The 24750-nt window shown below is 39.5% G+C and overlaps 1 protein-coding gene and 2 non-coding genes across 4 annotated transcripts; all 3 read left to right on the top strand.

The window, feature by feature from the left end:
• Positions 1–8238: 8238 nt before the first annotated feature.
• Positions 8239–23269, top strand: SRGN (serglycin). Of its 2 annotated transcripts, none has more exons than XM_052640779.1 (3): positions 8239–8366; positions 17664–17796; positions 22393–23269. In XM_052640779.1, the coding sequence occupies exons 1-3, from the start codon at positions 8294–8296 to the stop codon at positions 22619–22621; spliced, it is 435 nt and encodes a 144-aa protein (XP_052496739.1). In that variant the 5' UTR covers positions 8239–8293; the 3' UTR covers positions 22622–23269. The 2 variants fall into 2 exon arrangements, with proteins under 2 accessions (XP_052496739.1, XP_052496738.1); XM_052640778.1 differs by having other exon boundaries at positions 17664–17811.
• Positions 18947–19026, top strand: LOC128049164 (small nucleolar RNA U2-19). The gene has a single exon (XR_008199526.1). It is a non-coding gene; the product is annotated as a small nucleolar RNA U2-19 (small nucleolar RNA).
• On the top strand, positions 19151–19220 carry LOC128049162 (small nucleolar RNA U2-30). The gene has a single exon (XR_008199524.1). It is a non-coding gene; the product is annotated as a small nucleolar RNA U2-30 (small nucleolar RNA).
• Positions 23270–24750: the final 1481 nt, after the last annotated feature.

Below are 24750 nucleotides of genomic sequence, written 5' to 3'. Positions count from 1 at the left end.
TCATTGAGTATCACCTAAGACTAAGGCAGTTGAGACAGAGATAAAGATGGGAAGTAGAATGTCTTTTTGGGTTCTGTTTGGAAGCTCTGGGAAGTAGCATGGTAGGAAAGTGAGCAGTGATAGGAAAGCCTTGCAGAGCTAATTCTGCTCTTTAATGAGCCCTTCTAGCACAAGTCACTTAGCTCTAGTGGGAACCTCATTAGCCAAAAGGCAGCAGCTATGAGAATGAGAGCAGACACTAACATTCTGAGTACCTTGGGTTTATTATTGTTTTTAGGTGCATAAATCTGAATTTTAAACTATATCTCTTAAAACAGGAATTTTGCAGACTTGACCTACTCATCCATTCCTAGCAGCCCAGAAGAAGGAGAGACCACCCCTTTCCCCCTGGGGAAATGCTCTTTGATTCCATTCAAGGAGATTTCAGTTTGGTTTTTAGAGTAAGATGTGCTTTGGCAAAGGCTAATGTGATTTTTGTCTTTATCTGTCCCTTTCTTCATTCTGTTGTTTTAGGGTGAATTTGTACATCTTTCCTCCAATTCATTATTTGAAGAAGGTCTCATTTTCCTATTTCCAAGTTCTTGGAAAGAGTGAAAGAGACCTCATTTCCACCCCCATCTTGTTGCTGTTTAGTAGCTAAGTCATGTCCAACTCTTTTGAGACCCTGTGGACTGTAACCCTCCAGGTTTCTCTGTCCATGGGATTTCCCAGGCAGGAATACTGGAGTGGGTTGCCATTCCCTTCTCCAGGGGATCTTCCTGACCTAGGAATCTAACCCTGTGTCTCCTACATTGCAGGCAGATTCTTTACTGCTGAGCCACCAGGAACCCCCCACTCCCATGAGCTGATAGTATTATTATCTCTGTGGATATTCTAAAATCCAAAAAGAAACTCTTCTTGTTTCATCTGTGATGATATTGGACTATTTAGCTAACTCACAAATGTTCTTTCCCCTCAGCCTCCCTGACTGCTACTCTCCCTCAGTCTGTGGTATTCTTGGGGCTTCCCAGGTGGCACTAGTGGTATAGAACCTACCTGCCAATGCAGGAGACATAAGAGATCAACATCACCTTGAGGAAAATTACTTTCATCAGGCAATTCCTGAGTGCTAATCTCTGACTCAACATCTTTAGTCTCACTGTGTCTCAAGGGAGGTTATCCAAAGAATGCTTGCCACTAAAAGTGTTGGGTTTTTTTAAGTTAACTTTTGTCAACAACCAAAATATTTTTATTGTGTTTTCCTTGATTACTAAGATGATCCATAATTTTATTTTACAAAATTTGGCATAGTCTACAAAGGATAAAGAAGAAACATTTGTCATCCTACTGTCTAGAAAACACCACTGTTAACTTTTTGGTAAGCAATAGTTATTTGAGCCCATTAGATTCTGTACTAGTCAAAACTATATCCCTGGACTAATCAAGGTGTGAAGACAAGACTAGCACATACAACAAAATAGAAATATTCAATACAGATTTCATTCATTTATCCAATCATTCATTGCCTTATGGGAAAATACAGAAACATGGTAACCTCTTCTAGAAATTCAGTCTACTTGGGCATGTATGTCATCAAATAAAGGTCATTAAATGCAGAGCATAGTGTTGAGGCCAGAAGAGCAACTATTCCAGCAGTAGATTCTGTCTCTTGGGATGGAGGGCAGGCATTTTCTTTTCATTCTTTAGTGGGGATTAAAAGTTAAGGTTTCCCATGAGAAAAACCTTTACTATCTCAATGTAGTAACTGTGACCAAATGGTGAAGCTTCTAAAAAGCATTTAACTAAGAGATTTTGTTCATTTTCATGTTTGTAACAAAAACAACCTCCCCACCCCAACTCCTGCAAAAAAGAAAAAAATGAGCCTAGAGTCTAGGAAAAAAATAAGAACCGACTAAAGTGTAGTAACTTTATCGGCAAATGTGGTCAGCCTCAAGAGGATTGAAATCAACAGGCCGTTGAAGATCTGGTTTATGTCCTGTGGTTACAAATTAAGGGGCAAGAATTTCTCTCTTCCATAGTGACCAATAACCTTAAATAAAATTGCAGGTGAGTGAGTGGAACTTCAGTATCTGTATATTTTGGGAAGTAGGAGTGAGGTTGAGTTGTGAAGCCTAGAAAATATTATCACTCAGTTTGGGAACTTGGATAGTTTGTTAGCTCAGGGCATTCAGGTGGTGAATTGATGGATTGGCGCTAGAATTGACTGGAATCAAGTTAGTTCTGGAGACATGTTAGGTCTGGAGACACTTGTGAGGCCAGGTAATGCCACAGGTTAAGGTGCAAAATAAAAGCCATAAGAGGAAATAAGCAGGACCCCAGTGAGCAAGAAAGTGGTGTATGCGACTTTGAATTACCAAAGGCAGGACATAGCAGAGGTAATCTGGACGGAAGGTGATAAGGGATTTGTACTTTCCTGTAAGTCCCCTTTGGCCATCCCTCAGCTGCCCACTTTTCCATAGTAAGCATTTATTAATTTCTAACAAGGAAATATAATTTAATAAGGATATAAAAATAATTTAGAATAGTATTGATAGACAGTATGTCTTGGGAAAACATAAGACTTAAGTCAAATAAAGGCCTCCTTTCTTGATTCATTTTTAAAGGGTCTTATTCCCCCTAGTCTTGTGTCCATCCCCATTCCCTCACATCTGAAATATTTCCTAAAAGATTTGTTTCCCGTATTTTTGATCCCTGTGAAAATATTCCCAAGAAAAGTAACACATCCCCCTGTTCCTGGTTATTTATATCAGTAATATTCAACAAGCTCCACTGCAACTTTCGGTTCTTCAAAGCCCTGTAATTTTGGAATTGGAACATCATATTCTACTAGACTCTAGTTAGTATTTGAGAAGTTCTTTTATGCCTCTTTTTAAAAATAGAATTTATTTTTTAGAGCAGTTTTAGATTCATAGCAAAGTTGAGCAGAAGTTATGGAGATTTCCTACATACCCCCTGCCCCTTTGTTTTTCTTCTTCTTTTTTAATTGGAGGATAATTGCTTTACAATGTTGTGCTAGTTTCTGCTGTACAACAACATGAATCAGCCATAAGTATACATATATCTCCTTCCTCTTCAGCCTCCCTCCCACTCCACCCCCCATCCCACTCCTCTAGGTCATCACAGAGCACCAAGCTGAGCTCCCTGTGTTGTACAGCAACTTCCCACTAGCTAGCTATTTTACACATGGTAAAGCCTCTTGATGAAAGTGAAAGGGGAGAGTGAAACAGTTGGCGTAAAGTTCAGCATTCGAAAACTAAGATCATGGCATCTGCTCCCATCACTTCATGGCAAATAGATGGGGAAACATTGGAAACAGTGTCAGACTTTATTTTGGGGGGCTCCAAAATCACTGCAGATGGTAATTACAGCCATGAAATTACAAGATGCTTACTCCTTGGAAGGAAAGTTATGACCAACCTAGATAGCATATTGAAAAGCAGAGACATTACTTTGTCAACAAAGGTCTGTCTAGTCAAGGCTATGGTTTTTTCAGTGGTCATGTATGGATGTGAGAGTTGGACTGTGAAGAAAGCTGAGCGCCGAAGAATTGATGCTTTTGAACTGTGGTGTTGGAGAAGACTCTTGAGAGTCCCTTGGACTGCAAGGGGATCCAACCAGTCCATTCTGAAGGAGATCAACCCTGGGTGTTCTATGGAAGGAGTGATGCTAAAGCTGAAACTCCAGTACTTTGGCCACCTCATGTGAAGAATTGACTCATTGGAAAAGACCCTGATGCTGGGAGGGATTGGGGGCAGGAGGAGAAGGGGACGACAGAGGATGAGATGGCTGGATGGCATCACCGGCTTGACGGACGTGAGTTTGAGTGAACTCCGGGAGTTGGTGATGGACAGGGAGGCCTGGTGTGCTGTGATTCATGGGGTCGCAAAGAGTCGGACACGACTGAGCGACTGAACTGAACTGAATGTATGTATATCAATGCTACTCTCTCAGTCAACTCATCCCACCCTCTCCCACCCCTGCTGTGTCCACAAGTCCATTCTCTACATCTGCATCTCTATTCCTACCCCGCAAATAGCTCCATCAGTACCATTTGTTTTTCTTCTTGTCAAATTATAGACCAAACTAAATGGCAACCCACTCCAGTATTCTTGCCTGGAAAATCCCATGGATGGAGGAGCCTGGTGTGCTACAGTTCTTGGGGTTGCAAAGAGTCAGACACAACTGAGCGACTTCACTCACAGGGGGCAGGTGAGCCTTTCCCTCCCCTATTCCCAGTTCAAGATTAAAACACTTAAGTTCCCAAGCTTTTATATACTTGGCAACACCTACAGCAACTTCTGGAGTAGCATTGTGGAAACCTTCAACAAGGGGGCGCCTGCTCCTGGGAAGCTGGATATGTGGCGTCAGTGATGAGGAGGAAGGATCAAGGAAAAGAGCTGCTGGAGATGCCTGTGCCCTCTCCTAGGGCACTCATCCTGTGGGTGCCCATCCATAGGTACTTGGTGAGAGGTCTTAGGACACAGTGGTAGCTGCTCCTGTTGTACCAGAAGCACCCAGATACTTTTCTGTCTTAGCTACAGTCTCCCCATGTACTGAAGGGAGGGGAGGGGAGAATGAGAGTAGAACTGAAAGAATGGGAAATTCAAAGGATGACGGAGATCTAAGAATAAAAATATGCTTTTTAAAGAAAAGATTTTTTTTTTTCCTGCAAAGCCCTATTTTTACTCAGGAGATGTTTTCTGATTTATGTGGATTCAAAAAAGATAAAGAAAACCTTTTTAAAGGTGTTTTATTATGGAAATTCTAAAAACATTTTACGGTAGGGAGACTAGTGTAACGAGCCCCCACTTTTCCTATTGCTCATCTTCAGCAATCATCAGCCCACTGATATACCTTTCTTATCCCCTCTCCTCACACTGGATTATTTAGAAACAAATCCCAGTCATTTTATCATTCTAAACAGGAATATTTCAGTACATACCTCTAAAAACCAAAAGGACTAAAAGGAAGACTTCTAATGATTACGAATCTTCATCTTGTTGCTTCCTCGTTCATCCTCTGTCACTGGACTATGAAGTAGGAACTCTGAGTTCTGACCTGGTATTGACACTTGCCAGCTGTGCGACCAGCTGCAGTCACATAACCTTTCTGGACTTGTGCTTTTCCCACTTGAGTGGGTGAGGTAGGTGATTTCCAAGGTCTCTTCCAGTTCTAGAAATCAAAAGTTCATGGAAAAATCACTCTTTTATCCTCCAGAAACATAATACAGATTTGGTACAGTATCTATTTCCTGTTTTCTTGGGTGGCGGGAGTGCCCAGTTCAGAGTCAAGACCTTCTCAGTGAAGAGCCAAGAAAGTCCCAGAGGCTGCTAAGTGGCAGAATCTTTAACTTGGAGTTTTTTAAAAGAACTGAGTGCTGGAGCTGTCCCTTGGGACAGATTGTGGTGCCTTCAGTATCTCCTCTGACAACCTCAATTTGTCTTAAAACAGCATCACTTTGTCGTAACAAGTGTTCTGCTGAGTTGTGATGCTGGGAAAGTTCAAGTGCTCCAGACTCCCCTTTTCCAAAGACCACCCAGATACCAATAGCTAGTGAAAGATAGTATTTATATTGCTCTGGAATGGGGTGGGGGGTAGTTAACACTTTAAGACAACAAGGAACTGTTCCAGGATGACTCTTCAGGCATAAAGATACTCATTTTAGAGGTAAATCAAGTAAAGTAGGTGCATTTAAGGTTGCCTGGTGAGGGGCTCCCCCGGTGGCTCAGTGGTAAAGAATCTGCCTGCTAATGCAAGAGACAATGGGTTCGGGTTCGAGGTTTATCGGGGAAGATGCCACATGCCGCAGGGCAGCCTGTGTGCTGCAACTACTGAAGCCCGCAGTCCGAGAGCCTGTGCTCTGCAAGAGAAGCCACTGCAATGAGAAGCTCGTGTGCGGCAACAAAGAGTAGCCCCCGCTCGCTGCAATGAGAGAAGAGCCCTCACAGCAACAAGACCCAGCACAGTCAAAAATAAATAAATAAATAAACATTAAAAAGAAGAACTCTATTAAAAAAAAAAAGGTTGCCTGGTGAATGAAGGATTAAATCTGGAGTGGAATTCGTCTTTTGTAGAGGTTGAGGTTTAGGGCAAGATAGGGGTCCTTTTTCACTAATGGAGGACGCTTGGGCAAGAAGACCATACCCAACCCAGAGGACCACTGCCAACACGAATCTCATAGTTATGAGCTCTCGTGGGTGCCCCCTCACTGGTGTCCCACACCATCCTTAGAACTAGAATGGTGGGCACGCAAGGAGCACGTGGCCCAGCATCTCTCATCTGGTCAGTGAGCTCAGACCCAGGACTTGTGGCTTCTGCAGCCATGTGTCCTGCTCTGCACAGCTTGAACAGGACTAGGGAAATGAAGCCGGAGGAAGACTATTTGGAAAAAGAAACTTGGTTGTCAGTGTAGCATAAACAGAGCAAATGCTAATGAATATTGTGAATACTTAAAAAAAAAATCACTAAAACCTGCTGCTGCTGCTGCTAAGTTGCTTCAGTGGTGTCCGACTCTGTGCGACCCCATAGATGGCAGCCCACCAGGCTCCCCCATCCCTGGGATTCTCCAGGCAAGAACACTGGAGTGGGTTGCCATTTCCTTCTCCAGTGCACCAAAGTGAAAAGTGAAAGTGAAGTCGTTCAGTCGTGTCCGACTCTTAAGAGACCCCATGGACCACAGCCTACCAGGCTCCTCCGTCCATGGGATTTTCCAGGCAAGAGTACTGGAGTGGGTTGCCATTGCCTTCTCCGCACTAAAACCTAGAGAATAAAAAAAAATACTCAAGTGGAAAAAGGCTCCAAAATTACCATTTTAAAGCACAAGCTCTAATCAGATCTGAGAACTTACTGAAAGCGGACTTATTTAAGCTATTGACAGGGATTATTGTTTTGGTGCCAGGGTTTTAAATTGAGGGATAAAATTAAAAGGGGCCAAAGATGAGGGTTGTTATTTCAATCTGAAACTAGTATTCCATGGTGGGGAACCCCCTGGATTTGAGCGTCTGGGGGTTGATTACTGCACTTGGAGTCGTCCCTGGACACATTTCCAGATGGTTCTGAGGAGGGTCAAAATGTGCATGCTTTGCAGCATTTGTGGACTTGCACCACAGCTGCTCAGCGATTAGTCTGAGGCCCATCCTTGGCAGGAAATGGTAAAGGAATCAGCAGGAAGCCAAGAACAAGGGAAGGGAAACTCCTCCCTCCTGTCAAAGAACAGGCCAGAGGGAGGATGAAAATGGAAAGTGGGCATTGCAGGGTTAGACACGCTGGGATGGACAGTGTGTGTTTCAAGGGCAAGAGTGCGATGAACTGTTGTGTTTATTATGTGACTTTATTATGGAGCCTGTACTTCATGTTCCTCAGGCTTCAGTCAGCATATGATCCCCAGGATACGGGGGAGATGCTATTCTTTTACTTTGTTTTGTGTTTTCTGAGGTCCAGCAGCCCACTGACAGGACAACCTCCCCTTGTTTCTGATTTCTGGCTTATTCAAGGCCAGAGCACCTGAAAGTCAAGTTGAAAACTTTTACCAGGAGGAAAAAAAAACCAAACCAGACTATAAATGGAATCAAATCATAGGAAATGCTCGGTGTGAAAGAGGAGAGGACCGCAAAATCATTTTTGTGTTTTACCCAGTTCTTCATAACCAAAAATCCTCACTAGATTCTTGAGGCAGAGTGAGAGGCTGGTGGTCCAGTGAGAGAAACTGAATCTGATAAGAAGAAACCAGTTAGCTGAAATCCAACAACACTTTCTTGTGGATTAGAACTCAGCTTTGAAGTTTCACTTGCTATGCTTGGCTCTGTGAGTTATGCTACTCCTGATGAAAAATAAAATCAAGAATATTTTACATTGAAGGGCCTCAGTGGTGAAAAGGCAGCATCCAACTCCCTTATCTCATCAGCTGTGCGGTTGGCTAGCAAACTTGTGTTTAGATTGTTACCTGAAGAAAGAAAAAACAAAGTGTCCTGAATGCTGATTCTACTGTTTCAGTGGGAAACAATTTCTAACAGGCAAACAACAAAACTTTTGAGAAAGCAGACCTGGGGAGAGTTCACTGCAGTTTCATAATGGTATGAATAGTTATTTTGCTGCCTTTTTTCTTTTTTTTTTTTTCGAAATCTTTCTGGGGTTGATGTGGATCTCTTTCTATTTGTTCAGGAAACTGTGACGTATGTTCTGGGCAGGGTTTGAGGTTTTGGAACCTTTTCTAAAAGGGACAGAGAGCACCCGGCTACACTTCCCTGTTGTGAGGTTGGTGCACAGCTGGTGGAGCTGAAGCAAGTTGGTCACCATGCAGGTGCTCCTCCAGTGCACTAGGCTTGCTCTGGCTCTTGCCTTCATCCTGATTTCATCTTCAGTTCAAGGTAAGATCCACTAATCTTGTCACCTTATAATCTTCTTGTATGCCCCAGGGTCCACACAAATGATTATATTCACTCTAAGGTATAGAATATAGTATATTATGGGAAAGTAGGCCAAGGAAAAAAAAAAAAAAAAGAATTTGGGTGAAGTGAAGTTGGTTAAGTTTGGTACCAAAAAAAAAAAAAGTTAAACTCTGAGGCAGCTATGGCCTTGTAAGTTCTTAAAATGATTGAAATGTATTATTTTATTGTCAGGTGAAAATGGCTTACAAATTTCTAAAGCCTCAAGAAAGGAATAGAGAAAATGGTTTACCTCTAAGTGCCCACATCTATCCCAAGTTTTAATAATTAGTGATGTTATAATTATTTTGACACTGGGAAATGCTATTTTTAAAATCAGAGTAAATTTGCTTGTATTTTCTCTCCTTTTAAAAACCTGCTTCTTGGTGAAAATTCAATTATGTTTAGACACAGCTAATGACTACCCGCTCAGATTTTAAAGAAAGGCCAAAGAATTTTAGCAATTGTGTCATTGCTCAGAGAAACAGCATATTTGGAAAATTCTTGTTAGGTCTATCATTTAGGATTGTTTTAGTCAGAATGAAACAACTTAAAACCTTTAATGACTAAGAAAATGAAAATGATCAGTTTGTAAGAAAAACACAGTTTCTTCTCCTTTGGTAAATAAGGGATTATAGTCATGGCCTGATAAGTAGAAGGGAGAATTTATAGTAGAAAAACACTAAGTTCCTCCAAATCGTAAAGGAAATATTGAGTCATAGTGATGCACACATCTAGATACGTTTCTTCGAAGTGACTTCTAGTTGTCTTGTTTTTACTTCTGGTGGAAATGAAATTGTATACCTAACCTCAGATACATTCATTATATATTGGAAATTTATAAAAATCACTTTCTTCTTGTTATTAAAGAAAAACCAGCAAATGATGTTGATGAAACCTTTCCATTAATCTATTTATTTTTTTAAAGGATAAAACATTGTTGATTGTAAGGAACAGGCTTTACTCCAATCTTTCAGGGAAAACCTTCAGCCAATGAAATAATTCCCTAATGTGTTCTGACAAGATCCAGGCAGTCAAGTCCATGTTTGTAGAACAGACCTGAGGGACCTGTTGGTGTTGGGTCTACTCTGACCAGAGCTCGATGAATCTTTACATCTTCAAAATCTCCCAGAAATGTCACATTTCCCACTAAGATTCAATAGGGAAAACTAAAATTAAAACAAAAGTGTTCTTTATATAATAGGTATTTTCCAGAAAGTAGTGAAGAAACCGTTATAAAATTGTATAAAGCACTAGTATTTATGTCATCACTGGGTACATTTTGCTCCGTGTTGGGAAGGGAACCAAAAATAAGAGAATGAATAGACTGAAACACTAGGGAGTTTCCAAAGGAGAAGTGCAGTTGGTATTGGAATTAAGGGTTTGTGCCCACATTTGAATAAGAAGGGAAATAGACGCCCACCCACTGGCTCTGTGTGTGTGTGTGCACGCGCGTGCGTGACATCAACTCAAGGCTGCAAAGAGGTCTCTATTTCATAATATTCTATGTGATGCCAGATATGATTCTGTAGCACTCTTTCCCCACTTAAAAATAATTTTTTTCCTTAACCCATTGATTTAACTGAATGATCAATTCCACTAGGCTTTTGGCTTGCTTTTACTGAAACGAAATATCTCAGGTTACTGTATTAATTTGCTAGGGCTGCCATAACAAAGTACCACAGGCTGGGTGGCTTAAACAACAGGAATTTATTTCCTTACAGTTCTGGAGACTAGAAGTCCAAGATCAAGGTGTTGGCTGGGTTAGTTTCATCCTGCAGCTTTTCTCCTCAGCTTGTAGATAGCCATCTTATCTCTGTCTCCACATGGTCCTTTGTGTGTTCCTGGTTTCCTCTTCTTATAAGGACAACAGCCATACTGGATTAGGGTTCATCCATGTAAACTCGTTATATCTCAACTATCTCTTTTAAGTCCCTATCTCCAAATACAGTCCTATTCTGAGGTACTAGGGGTCAGCACTTCAATACATTGAGTTGGAGTGACACAATTCAGCCCACATCAGTGATTATAAGTGAAGCTGAAATAAAAACATGCTATAAAAGCCTATCTACCAGTTGCAAAAGAGACGGAAGTTTGGCAAGATGTGGGAGACCCTGGAGAGGACAGATAGCTAATCAATTTAATGTAGAGCTTCAGGAGATTACTGATGAGGGCTGTGAATCTCAAATTCTTTTATTAACTCTCTTTTTCAAAGATGCCCATAAAGAAGGAAAATGGAAAATCCATGAGCAGGTGTAGCCGGGGGGTCATTGCCAGACTCTATGTCCACTCTACACTGCCTCTGAGATCACAATAATAATATTGATTCCACCAGTGTTCACTGCTGTTCAATTGTAAAGTGATTTAGCATCCACTCTCAGGTAAATGGTCATCGCATTCCCTGTGAGGAGGAATTAATACCAATTTATAGAGAAGAAAACTGGATCTTACATTCATTATCTCATTTCCTCTTTACATCAACCTCTTTCAGAAAATGCATGAGACTTGCCCTACGCCCACTACAACTAATTAATGGCAGAGCTGGTCACCTGATTTCAAGTTCAAATTAACTTTCTACTGTAATTTAGCTGTTTTCTAGGTGGAGTAGAGATTGTCTTTATTTAAAACAACCTTGCTTTGTCTACAGCTCTTATTACTAAAGCGTCTGAGTTGAGGGACAGAGAGGGAGAAATTGAAAGTAAACTTGGAACTTTTTATAGCTTGTCAAACCACACAAGGGTGAGGAATCTTGTGCAATTGATTGGCCAGTAGGAAGCAGCTCCAACTTAGATAGTGATGTCTATTTGGATGCCACTAAACAATGAATGAAAATGGTCTTTTTTCTCCCCTAACATGGCAATTTTAAAGTTTTTCTAACAAACCCACAGCAAATCTCCATTAAGAATAGGAAATTAGTAAACTGTGATGACGTTGGGGAAATATTGATACTACAATATAAAAAGATACAGAGAGATTGCTGGGGTAAGTTATTTGCCCAGTGTCAGAGGTTTATTTTTATAAATGGTAATATTTATTCATAGAAAGTGTTTTGCTGAAGTAGAACTAGTAGACTGTGTATGTATGAAAGAGAGACAAAGACAGAGACACAGAGAGAAAGGACAGGAAGTGATTCTAAACAAAAAACATTCTTCTTCCTTGAATCCACTACAGAATTAACCAGGAGACCTGTAAGTGGGATCTCTTAGGAAGATCATTTTTCTGTCCATGAGCATGTTTCCTCTTATTTTTTTAATTACGGTAATCACAAGACACTTCTCTCAAGCAAAAGAGAATCAAGATACTCCCAAACATTGCAGGGCTGGAACTGTTGAATTTTCACATCCTGCCAACACTCTTGAATAAGTATATCAGGAACTTGGTATCTGTAACCACATTCTTTATTTTAAAGCAGATTTAAGATCCCCAGTCTATGTTAATCATTTTGTAATGTATAATAATGGAAGATCACTATGTTATGCATCTGAAACAAATATAGTGTTATAGGTCAGTTATACTTAAAAAAGAAACCCACCTCATATTATTTTATTTATATAAAATGTCCAATTTGGTAAAAAATACAGAGACATAAAGTAGATTGATTACTGGTTACTTCGGGATAAGACACATAAGATACAGGAGTTGGATAGCTAAAGGACAGAGGATTTCTCTGAGATGATAAAATTGTTTTAAATTTGTGCACATACCTATAAACATGCTAAAAAAAAAAAAAACCACTGAAATTTACACATTAGAAGAGTGAATTGTGTGCCGGGTTAAATATGTTAAATACCAATAAAACTTTTTTAAATTAAAATAAATGAAGTAAAATCATCAGTCTCAAGTTGTTGTTGTTTAGCCGCTAAGCTGTGTCTGATCCTTTGCGACCCCATGGACTGTAGTCTGCCAGGCTCCTCTGTCCATAGGATTTCCCAGGCAAGAATACTGGAGTGGGTAGTCATTTCCTTCTCCAGAGGATCTTTCTGACCCAGGGATCAAACCCATGTCTCCTGCATTGTAGAATTCTTTACTGCTGAACCACCAGGGAAGCCCCAATCTCAAATTAGATAAACATTTTTTGGGGGAAGATGGACTTCTACTTTTGATTTCTTATAAATTTTGGAACATCTTTATTGAGATAGAGTTCATATACCATACAATTCACCCATTTAAAGTGTACATCAATGGATTTCTAGTGTATTCACAGATATGTGCAACCATCACCATAGTCAATTTTAGAACATTTTCATTACCCAAAAAAGGAATTCCCTCTTGGGGACTTCCCTGGCAGTCCAGTGGTTAAGACTCCACACTTCCAGCTCAGGGGGCATGGGTTTGATCAAGGAACTAAGATCCCACGTGCTGACATTGGAAAGAAATGTCTTGCCTTAAAGAGAATTTTCACATGCTCTCTCTCTCTCAAAAAGAGAAACTCGTTATAAATTTTGAAAGCTGAGATGCCAAACTCTAGAAAGAATTTGTATTTTAGTTTTCTAATTTATGAAAGTTGTGTTTTTTTATGCTAGTGAAAAGATACAGTCTTTCACTTGGATTCTTCTTCATAAACTATTAGTTTTACTTTTCTGTTTAACTTCCTGTCTATGTAAGCACTTTCTCGGTTTGATACTCGGTCAACAATGGCAGTAGAGGGGAATGTCTAGACCTGCTCTATCCAAAACGGTGGCCAGCAGCCTCTTGTGGCTACTAAGCACTTGAAATGTGTGAAATGTGGCAAGTCCAAACACACCTGGTGTAAGTGCAAAATGCACACCAGATTTAAAATCCTAGTGTGAAAAAAAGTGTAAAATATCCATTAATAACTTACATTGTTTATTGGATATATTGGTTTAAGTAAAATGTTTTAAAATTAAGGTCACATTTCTTTTTTTACTTTTTAAAATATGACTGTCCTAATATTGAAAATTTCATACATGTTCGGATGGTTCCTCTTGTTTCTATTGGACTGCACTGGTCAAGATGGCATAGGGTGTGAAGACATTGCCCTCTGCTGGAGGACATGTTGAATTTTCACCCAATTTCACATGATGAAGCTTCTAAGCAGCAATTCATTAGACGGCAAAGTTCTTCAAGAAAGAATCAGAGAGGGAGAAAGAGCTAAACTGTATTCAATACCTACTGCACACAAAGGCTTGTGATAGACGTGTCACATACTTCTATCTTGTTTAAACTGGAACTCTTTGAAAGTGAAAGCTGCTCACTCCTGTCCAACTCTTTGCGACCCCATAAACTATAGTCAGTCCATGGAATTCTCCAGGCCAGAATACTGGAGTGGGTAGACTTTCCCTTCTCCAGGGGATCTTCCCAACCCAGGAATCAAACTTGAGTCTCCTGCACTGCAGGTGGATTATTTACCAGCTGAGCTACCAGGGACTCTTTGGGAGACTATTATTCCTATTTTAAAGATGAGAAATTGAGAATCAGAAAGGTGCTCAGTGGTGGGACAGGAATTTAAATTTGGTTTGTCTCTATCAGAGATAGGTCAATAGGTCATTGTCATCCTCTTCATCACAGAAACTAGCATTTAAAGAGCTCTGACAATGGCGCTAGGTACTATTCTAAGAACCTAATATTTGTATCTTATTATGAGATCTATTACTGTCCCCATTTTATGGATGAGGAAACTGAGGTCCAGGGAGGTTATAGTTATATAGCTAGTAAGGGTCAGCCATTGTGATGTCATCTGGCAACCTTACCTTCAGCCTCTAAGCGATGACAAAGCTAACCCATTCTGGATGACTAGTGTCCCAGACCAGAAATTTGTAAGCTATATTCAGGAACTATGGGGAAGAGTATGACAGAGTAGTAGTTCTAAAAAAAAAGAAAAAAATGAAAGCAAGACAGAAAGAAAGAAGAAAAACAATGGGAGAACATTTACTTTCTACATTAGAGTTTTTGCTTTGTTTATATTTTAAAAGAATATTGTTTATTACAGTAATTTAGAAAACAAAGTGAGAAAAAAAAATCACCAGAGCCTACCACTATAGCTATTTCTGTGTATTTCCTCCCATCCCCCATATCTATATATGTAGTTACATTAATAACTATTATGCATAGAATGGCATTCTGCTATTTTTAACTCATTTTTTAATATAAATTTTCCTATGATGCTATGTAGTCTTTTCCATAGCTACTACGTTTTTTCCATTTGGTTAATATTCTCTCATAATAATGCCTCAGAGTTAATCTCAGTGTTTTCTCTTGTTTTGATTAGTTATTTACTGTTTTCCTGTTTTAAATAATACTAGGGTGAACAGCATCATGAATTATTTATATATTCCCCTTCATATATATGTATATCTTAATGAAACCTAACAAAGCTGTATTTATGAAATTAATCAGAAATATTAACTAGGACAAAGTTGAGTATAAATAGACATAATAGAGGTTCATAAGGAAAGAGAACATTTTGCAAAATTCTGTGGGTCTGCAGTCTTTTAGGAACAAAGTCCTTGGCCATCCCATTGAGATATAAAGTGAATTTGACCTTGGTAGAGGCTCCACTTTTCAACCTCTGATAGCTGAGAAGGGAAACAACTTGTGCATATTCTCTGAGAAATAGTGATACCCAGAAGGAAAGAAAACTCTAAAATTTATAGTCTCTAGGGGTTTGGCTAATGAGATTAGGAATAATTTTTTTTCTTTGTTTGCTACATTTTTCAGTTTTAAGGAGTACCTAACTAATCTCTCCACTTTTAGGAGAGAGTACTATAAAAGGTAGAGAGCCCTCTAGACCCAGAGTTAAAGTCAGAAAACTTTTGACAAGTAGCTGTATGAGTCCATTTACATAAAATCTAGAAAATGCAAACTAATTTATAATCACAGAAAGCAGACTGATGATTGAGGGGGGCTTGGGGGAGTCAGGAGAAGGGAGGGAGAAGGGCAGGGTCACAGAGGGGCACAAGGAAACTCTGGGGGATGTTGGATATGTTTATACCCTTGATTGTGGTGATGGTTCCATGCTGTATCCACTTGTTGAAACATTAAATTGTACACTTTAAATATGCACAGCTTATTGAATGTCAAATCCACCTTAATAAAGCTATTAAAAATAAAAATAATTAATTTTGAAAGATAATACATAGTATAACTCAAGAATCTAAAAGTTCAAAAGGATATGCAGTGAAAAGTCAGTGTTCTTCCTTCCACTCTCTTCTAGCCACCAGTTCTCTCCACTAAGATGATCAGTTTGTTGTCTGTCTTTTAAGAGGTGTTCTGTGCATGTAAGCTTGTATGTAAATAAATTCCAAAAAACCACAACACACACAAATGGTAACACACAATGCATAGTGTTCTTTACTTTTTTTAACCTTGGAGGGAATGCCCTCGAAGTCCAGTAGTTAAGACTCCATGCTTTAATTACTGAGGACATGTTCAAATCTCTGTTCGGGGAACTAAATTCTTGCAAGTCACATAGCATGGCCAAAAAAAAATATATATGTATACACACACACACATACATATACATATATGTACTATGTATACACACACTTGGAAATTATTATATATCAGTACCCAGAGAATTGCCACATTATTTTAATAGCTGCATAGTATTGTACGCTGCATCTTAATTCATTAACATCTGATTTTATAGTCTTTGGTACTGCAAAATATATTGCAGTGATTATCCACAACACTGTTCTTCATTTTATTTTGTTTTCTTAAATATGTGTTATCAGTTGCATCTCAATCTGTACAGAACAATAATGTACTGGGCTTTACAACTCTTGCAGGAAGGGGGACCCCTTCCATGACCTGAGAGTGGATTCTTGTCTAACACTCAGAAATAAATTGTCCAAGAAGACACATGTACTGAGAAAGCAAGAGACTTTATTGGGACGGGACCCCTGGGGAGAGAGCAGCAGGTTAGGGCACCCAGGAGAACTGCTCTTCCATGTAATTTGCAGTCTCAGGTTTTTTGGTAATGGGGTTAGTTTTCAGGTTCTCTCTGGCTAGTTATTCTGACTCAGGGTCCTTCCTGGTAGCATGCACATCACTCAGCTAAGATGGATTCTAGTGAGGAGGATTCTGGGAGGTTTGTAGGACATATGGACTCTCATCTCCTCTTTCCTTTTGACCTTTCCTAAATGCTTCCAGGTGGTAGCTTGTTAGTCTGCATTCTTTACCAGGACCTCCTACTGTATGATAGATGACTCGAGCAAGTGGTTACGATTGTGCTTGGCCAGGACAAGGGAGCTTTAGTCTGTGGTGCCCCTAACAAAATCTCCTTTTCTGCTTTTCAGGAGTTTTAGATGTGCTCCTTCATGTTAGGTGATGATTAGCTGTACTTGTGTGAATCAAATGTACTTGAGGTGGGGAGGAGACGATCCTTTGGCAGGGTAGTGAAATATTTCTCACCACCAGGGCTCCATCCTTGCTAAACTGAGGAATGAAATTTATTTTGTAAATTAATAAGCAATCTCCTATATAACCTCCTAAGATGGGATATGGAGCCTTTTATGTAGAAATTAAAAGAGGCTGTGAAAGCCCATCTTTGGTGAACAGAAGAGCCTTGACTTTTGAAATCTCTGACTAGATGTGAGGCCAAAGAAAGAGGTTAAGTTTTTAATCTGCTTTTCATTCTCAAGAATACCACATGGCCCCAAAGAACTAGGATTCTGTAATATCTCAGGACTATTTGGTACATTTCTTAACCTTTCTGAACATAATTTGACTCATCTCTATCAGAAGAGGCAGACTTCGGGGTCAGATAGAAGGTTGGATTCTGGGTGCTTAGTACCTGTGCAGCCTCAGTTTTCCTTTGTATAAAATGGAAATAATAGTACAGAGACAATAATAGTTAATATTATTAGGTGTTTATTTACTGTGTGCCTGGCACTATGTTAAGATCTTTACATGCATTTTCTCATTTAATTTTTGTGACCAGCGTATGAAAAAGAGACACTCTTAGTTCCTGAGTTTTCTGTTGGGTACTTGGGGAAGTGAAGGTTTCACAAGTCACCAGTAACAGAGGCAGCTAACTGCCAAAGCCTATTCTAATGTTAAACTCTAGGCTACTTTGCACAGGTGTAGTGTGAGAAGGATAAACTATGTATAAAGGGCTGGGAAACAGTGGGTGCTCCTGTTATATTAATGGTCATAAAACCTGTCCACACCTTACCTACCAAATTTAAAATCTATTTAATTAAAAATTTCTTAGGGGAAAAGTGATTAGAAGCTGTGTAAGAGATACTTATTGATCATGAGGTTTCCTTGTTTGGGCAGGTTCTCCTGTGCAGAGAGCCAGATACCAGTGGGTACGCTGCAATCCTGACAGTAATTCTGCAAACTGCATTGAAGAAAAGGGAAGAGTGTTTGATATACTTCCAGATGAATCCAGCAGAATCCCACCTCTAAGGTCTGACATTTTCTCGTAAGTGGACTTTCTTGATTTTACTTTTGTCAGCCTCTGTTGAGATCTTGGCATGGAGGCAGAAGGGTTGCCCAGAGTGTTTTCTTTAGGCTCTTGCTTCCACAGGTCAGTTTTCACTGCATAGTGCAGGGTAAAACTGTAGTGTATTTACTGGTATATGAGATGCACAAGAATACATGACTCACACTTTCGCAAGGTCTTTTTCTGGTGGCAGAAACAAAAATTGAATACTTTTCACCAATAGGTATTGAAAATAATTGAACATTATTTTATTAATGTAAATAGAGCACATTATATATGAAAATCCAGTAGGAGTCTATCATCTGAATGCATAAACAAAATGTGACATGTACATAAAGTGTAATATTATTTGACCATAAGAAAGAAGTACTGATAAATGCTGCAACATGGCTGAATCTGGAAAGCATTATGCAAAGTAAAGGAAACCAGACATAAAAAGCCACATATTATATGATTCCATCTATATGAAGTGTACAAAAATAGGCAAAACCCACAGAAAATAATTTTTGAGGGGTAATAAAAATGTTCTGTTTAGACAGTAGTGATAAAAAAAAAAGAAATTAGGGGAAGGAACAATAAGTGGCTGTGACTCATAAAAAAGAAAGCCATACCTCTTCTTGATCAAATAAAACCTGCCTTATACTTGCCAAAAGGATCCAATAGGAATTCATAAGTAACAAAAAATTGAATTGTATTAGAGCCCATTATTTTACTGAATATCAGTTACATGTGGCAAAGATATATTATGAAAAGAATTATCATAAAAGTTTTAATATTCAGGCTTAAATAGAAAATCACTCTCCTGGGACTTCCCTGGTGGCCCAGTAAAAATCCTCCTGCCAATGCAGGGGACATGGGTTCAATCCCTAGTCCAGGAACTGAGATCCCACATGCTGCAGAGCAACTAAGCCCGTCAGCCACAACTACTGAGCCCGTGTGCTCTAGAGCCTGTGCTTTGCAATAAGAGAAGCCACTGAAGTGAGAAGCCTGCACACTGCAACTAGAGAATAGCCCGAGAGAGTAGTTTTCTGCTCACTGCCACTAGAGAAAGCCCACTCACAGCAACAAAGACCCAGCACGGCCAATAAAGAAATCTTTTTTAAGAAATGAAGTGGATCAATGATGAAAATAGCCAAATCTGAGCATCTGAAGATCTCCTAGTCTACCTGATGTATGATCTCTGTAGTTCTGAGAAGCAAAGAATAATTTAAAATAAGGCGTGCATGTGTGTAAAAGTAACAATGGAAAACTGAGGACTTACAGGTGAGTGAGTGAGAACTGGCTGCAGGTGTGTGTGTATAAAAGGCTGATCAGTTCTGAGCAATGACGAAAAGGTTTTACTACAGACCTTTATAACTATAAAGATTTCTACACTTGATCTGAGCTCTAAATTAAAGAAAAAAATAATAAAAGAAAATCACCCTTTTGAAAGCCACATAAGTCATTGTGCCCAAACCAGGTAAGCCTGTTATCACTTTGGGGATACCGGCAACCCCCTTCATCACTGAAATTATATCATCACCATCCTCAAAATACAATTCTGCAACGCTGTGCTTCTGTTTTAATTCTCCGGCACAAAGGTTGAACCTGATGTTACAACTTCCTCCATTATTTTAAGTCATGGATTTCAATACTAATTCATTTAATCTAAAATATTAGAGGAATAACCTAAATCCTCCAAAACAGCTATTTTATACTATTTCTTCCCTCCTCAAATCTCCATAATCTTCCATACTCTTTGACATAAATTGTAGCAATATTTTTTTGGATCTGTGTCTTATGGCAAAGGAAACAAAAGCAAAAGTAAGCAAATGGGACCTAACTAAACATAAAAGGTTTTGCACAGCAAAGGAAACCATTGACAAAACAAAAAGATGACCTACTGAAATGGAAGAAAATATTTACAAGTGATATGACTGATAAGGGGTTAATATCTAAAATATATAAACAGCTCACATGACTCAACATCATAAAGCAAACGACCTGAAAAATGGGCAGAAGATCTGAATAGACATTTTCCCAAAGAAGAATGGGCAACATGAACATGAAAAGATGCTCAACATCACTAATCACCAGAGAAATGCAACTAAAACCCACGAAAAGATCACCTCACACCTGTCAGAATGGCTGTCATCGAAAAGACCACAATTAACAAATGTTGGTGAGGATGTAGGAAAAGAGAACTCCTGTACATTGTTAGTGGGAATGTAAATTGGTGCTATCACTGTAGAAAACTCAGAAAACTAGAAATGGAGTCACCATATAATCCTGCAATTGCGTTCTTAGATATTTATCCAAAGGAAATGAAAACACTAATTTGAAAAGATATATGTACCCCAATGTTCACAGCAGCATTATTTACGATAGCCAAGATGCGGAAGCAACCTAAGTGCCCATCAACAAGATGAACGGATGAAGAAGATGTGATACACACACATACACACACACACACACACACACACACGGACACACACATTGGAATACTACTCAGCCATAAAAGTCCAAGAGATTTTTCCCATTTGTAACAACATGCATGGACTTGGAGGGTATTATGCTTAGTGAAATAAGCCAGAGAAAGACAAATACTGTATATTACTTATATGTGGAATCTAAAAAAATAAAACAAATTCATGAATATAACAAAAAAGAGATACACAGATGTACAGCACAAACCAGTGGTTACCAATGGGGAGAGGAAAGTGGGGAGGGGCAAGGTAGGGGCAAGGGATTAAGAGGTACAAAATACTATGAATAAAACAATCTACAAAGATATATTATATACAACAGGGAATATGGTCAATGTTTTATAATAGCCATAAATAGAACATAACCTTTAAATAGTTTCTTAAAACATCTGTATAATCTTCCCTTTTCTCAGCCAGTAACTTTCCTTCCTGGTCTGAAACTCCTGTCACTATGGATGCACAGCCTCTCCTTCTGTGTCAGTGTTGGACTCTTTTGCTCTCAGATGCATTTCTTCTCCTTCCCCATCCCTGCTCTGTATTGGGTGGAGGGATGAGGGCTGATCCCTGTGATCTGCATTTCTCACACTCCCGGATCTGTGGCTGAGTTTGGCCAATGGGATGCCTGGAAGGGAGACTGCTCAGTATGGGTGGCAGGGAGAGAGAAGTATGTTTCTTCTCATTCCTGCCTTGGTGGCACCTCTGGCAAAGCTAATATCTCATACATGACTTCAGCTTCCACCAGTGCTCTTGGTCCCTGGGCTTAGGTAGTACCACTTCCTCTACTGTCCTTCTATGCCAGGGAGAGAAGTGTTTTCTTGCTGTTGCTCATCTCTGGAGTTCTTCACTGTTCCCTATTTGGCTTTCCTTCTTTTCCATCTCATGTGTAAGCAATTCCCTGTCTTAAATATTTAGATGAAGTTTCCTGATTGGACTCTGACTGTGGCAGCTTCCAAGGCCACCTTCCTTGTGCTGGGTATCTTATCTCATGCACCTTCTCCAGGACTTTAATTCTGCAGTCCACCCTCTGAAGCCAGCATTAGTCTGCAGACATTCTCTAGTATCACCTACTTTTAGGTAAAATCTCTTTGATTCTGCTTCCTCTGCAGCTGTTGTCCTTTTCTCTGCTTACTGTCACCCCGCTCCTCTCCTCAACCCCTTCTGGTTCTACCTTCTACCCAGAGTGCTTGGTGGAAGCACTTACTTTTTTTCATTTTCTTTTTCTTTTATTTTTTGGCTGCTTGGCATGTGGGATCCAAGCTACCCGACCAGATATCAAACCTAAGCTCTCAGCAGTGAAACCACTGGACCACCAGGGAATTCCCAATTAAAGTTCTTTTTTATTTTCCTCCACACTGGCAAAAATTCTGAGGGAATTTAAAGCTTTGTAAACATTTAAACTAGGATTCCCTGGTGGCTCAGTCTGTAGAGAATCCACCTGCTGTGCAGGAGACCTGGGTTCGATCCCTAGGTTGGGAAGATCAGCTGAGGGAGGGCATGGCAGCCCACTCCAGTATTCTTGCCTGGAGAATCCCCATGAACAGAGGAGCCTGGCGGACTACAGTCCACAGAGTCACAAGGAGTTGGACATGACTAAGCAACTGAGCACATACAAACTGAAATGTTAACATGTTGGTATATACAATTCTTGACTTGTTACAAAGAATTACCTAAGAGTGAGCTTTGTTGAAGTACTGTGACGTTATTAGAAGTTTTGTAGAAATTTTAAATTAGGAAAAATATCATCTATCTATTGAGTGGGAGAAAGTGTAGAAATGGGAACTTTTGTTTAAAAAAAAAAAAAAGAAATTCCAAATATAGGATTGCCATGTTAGTGATAGCATTTTGTATCCATCTGCAAGAGCAGATGTGGAACTGAAAAAGGCAATGAGTTAGTTACACTAAGTATATGCAAACATGTGGAAAGGCTGACTTATTTTTTTGTTTCAAAGCACTAAATAACTAGAAACTTTTAACTTCTAATTTCAGCAACTGAGTCACTACATTTACTTTCTTACCTTAAAAAATGTTTCATGATTATCTTTTTATGTCTCAAACTTTAATGGTTTTTTTCCCCCTTTTTTCTGTCTTACTTCAGACTGGAGAATTCCAGGGATTTGAATGAAGTCTTCCCTCTTTCTGAGGACGTCTCAGGATCAGGTTCTGGAGCAGGATCTGGAAATGGCTTCCTAAATGAAATAGAACAGGAATACCAACCAGTAGAAGAAAATGATGCTTTTTATTACAACTTTAGATCTAAGGAGGGAAATGCGCCCTCATACAACCAGGACTTGGGGCAGGATGGACCAGAAGATTTTACTATATAAAAGAGAGGGTTTCCCATCTTCACACCAGGCAATGTATTTAATTTGTAATTAAATACAATGTAATTAATTTGAGGACAAAAAGCTTTTTAGAAAATTTAAAACATCTGAAAAGGAAGTTTAAGTTTTATAATCTTTTTTCCTCATGGATTCTTAAAGCCTCCTTTATCTATCCTGCTGTCCTGGAAAATACCTGCATTTCTTATGTATCATATTCAACTATATCACTATGAAATTAGCTAGACTCTCCATATCTATAAAATTGCTTTAAAGAATAAATTATACTGTTTTTAAAAAATTTAGTTTGAGAAACAAATTGAGAGGCACTATTTCATATCTAAGTCTTCATGAAGCTGACTCTGATTATGAAATCTAGACATGCCTCTTTTTTGTGACAAAACACAGATGCAACATACCATGAATGTATAGAGGAGGTACGTAACATTTTACAGTATGAAGTTAACTGTTCTAATATCAGCATCAAATGTGTTTGTGAGCTAGTGGACATTGTTTGCTTAGAAGTGTGATTGCTGCCACATTTAGAAACTTAGTGCCTAAATTAAAGCACAGTTGTGCTCTCTGTACTTCATGCTGTGTTACCTTTCCTCCTGGATATCTATGTATTTGCAAACAGTCTATTAAAGCAGAAGTATTATCAAAGAGTTACGCTGTCTGGGCTCTCTTTTGTTCATGAAAGGATTATTTTTGTTTAAATGTTTCTAGATTCTCATCAAGTGTAAAGTTACTTTACAGTGAGACCAAATTTTATAGCTATAATCAAATCCTATTAACTAGCAGATGAAGAAAACAATCATTATACAGAAAGAGGGTTATTCTTGTCCAAACACTTCCTCTTCTTGAAGGCTATACTGTACCCATCCCTGTTCCCCCTAGTTTTGAAAAGTCTCTCATGGATCCTGCATTATCTAGATCCCCTCTTCAGAACTGATACCTTATTGAAATTAACCTCTGTGGAAGAGATGCACCTTGTCTAAGGCCACACTGCTTCCCACAGCAGCCTTCACCCAATGCCTGGTCCAGGTGGGCATATGGATACCATATTCCTCCCCTGAACTTGGAACAACTTGGCAGGGAAATCACAGATTCAGAATTCCCTGAGGACTTGGCTGAGGCTTTGTTGGGACTGCTTTGTAGCTCAGTTTCTTCTTTTACTTAGTCTTGCTTCCTTGCATCCCCCCTGCCGTAGCTCCCTTAGAAACTTTGTGCACACTAGTTTTCATATCAATGTTTCTTCCATGGAGATTCCAACCTGCAAAAGTTGGTGCTAGGACGGGGAGAAAGCAGTTGCTAAAATGAGATTTTGGAGCTGGATCACCTACTGTCTTGGCTGGTAATGAGGACCCTATCCCTGGCTGTAAATGCAGAAAACACACAAGAGAGCATTGCAATTATTCAAACTTGCACTGATGATGAACTGGGATGGTGTACCAGTGGAAGGAAGTGCACCAGGGTGCAGTATATGAAACATCTGAGAATATGGAGAAGCAGTAATTATAAAGATGATGGCATTAGATAGCTCTTGCTGGAGGTAACTAATGAAAGATCAAGGATGATTAATTAAAGACTAACTGTGAAAACAAATGGGTCTCCTCAGCAGCATATTAAGAAACTCTCTTCTGCAGTGGGAGGGCTGGAAAAGTTGAGGCCCAGGCCCAGGATATAATCAGAAGAATAGCAGAGTTCAAGAATGTTAAGGTGCCAATCTAACCAAGTCTGTTATACAACATCAGGACACTGATTTGGAAAGTACTGGACCTCAGAAATGAAGATATCTGGGTATAAATGTATCTGGGTCGATACATTCAGAATTTGAACCCCTAAGCTTCTTCAAACCCTTTGGTTTTATAGAATAGGCTCACTCCTTAAAAATTGATGCTTTCCTCTGGCTTGAAGATGGTTAAGAGGCCTCTGCCCTTTAAGACCATATGCACTCTCCCTCAAGGTCTGCCCCGCCCCCCTGCCTAGCCAACAGATCCATAACTAAAGTTACAATATAAACCAACAGGAGAGTGTTGGGCCTGGTAAGGAGGAAAGGTGAAGGTTCGACAGAACTTAGTTGTTATGCACCTCAGAAGCCAAGAGAGAGTCTATGAGACTTAACTCTATTGTTG

The sequence above is a fragment of the Budorcas taxicolor genome, chromosome 5 (genome assembly GCF_023091745.1).
Source record: "Budorcas taxicolor isolate Tak-1 chromosome 5, Takin1.1, whole genome shotgun sequence".
Classification (NCBI taxonomy): domain Eukaryota; kingdom Metazoa; phylum Chordata; class Mammalia; order Artiodactyla; family Bovidae; genus Budorcas; species Budorcas taxicolor.
This window is presented reverse-complemented; position numbering and strand designations above follow the sequence as displayed.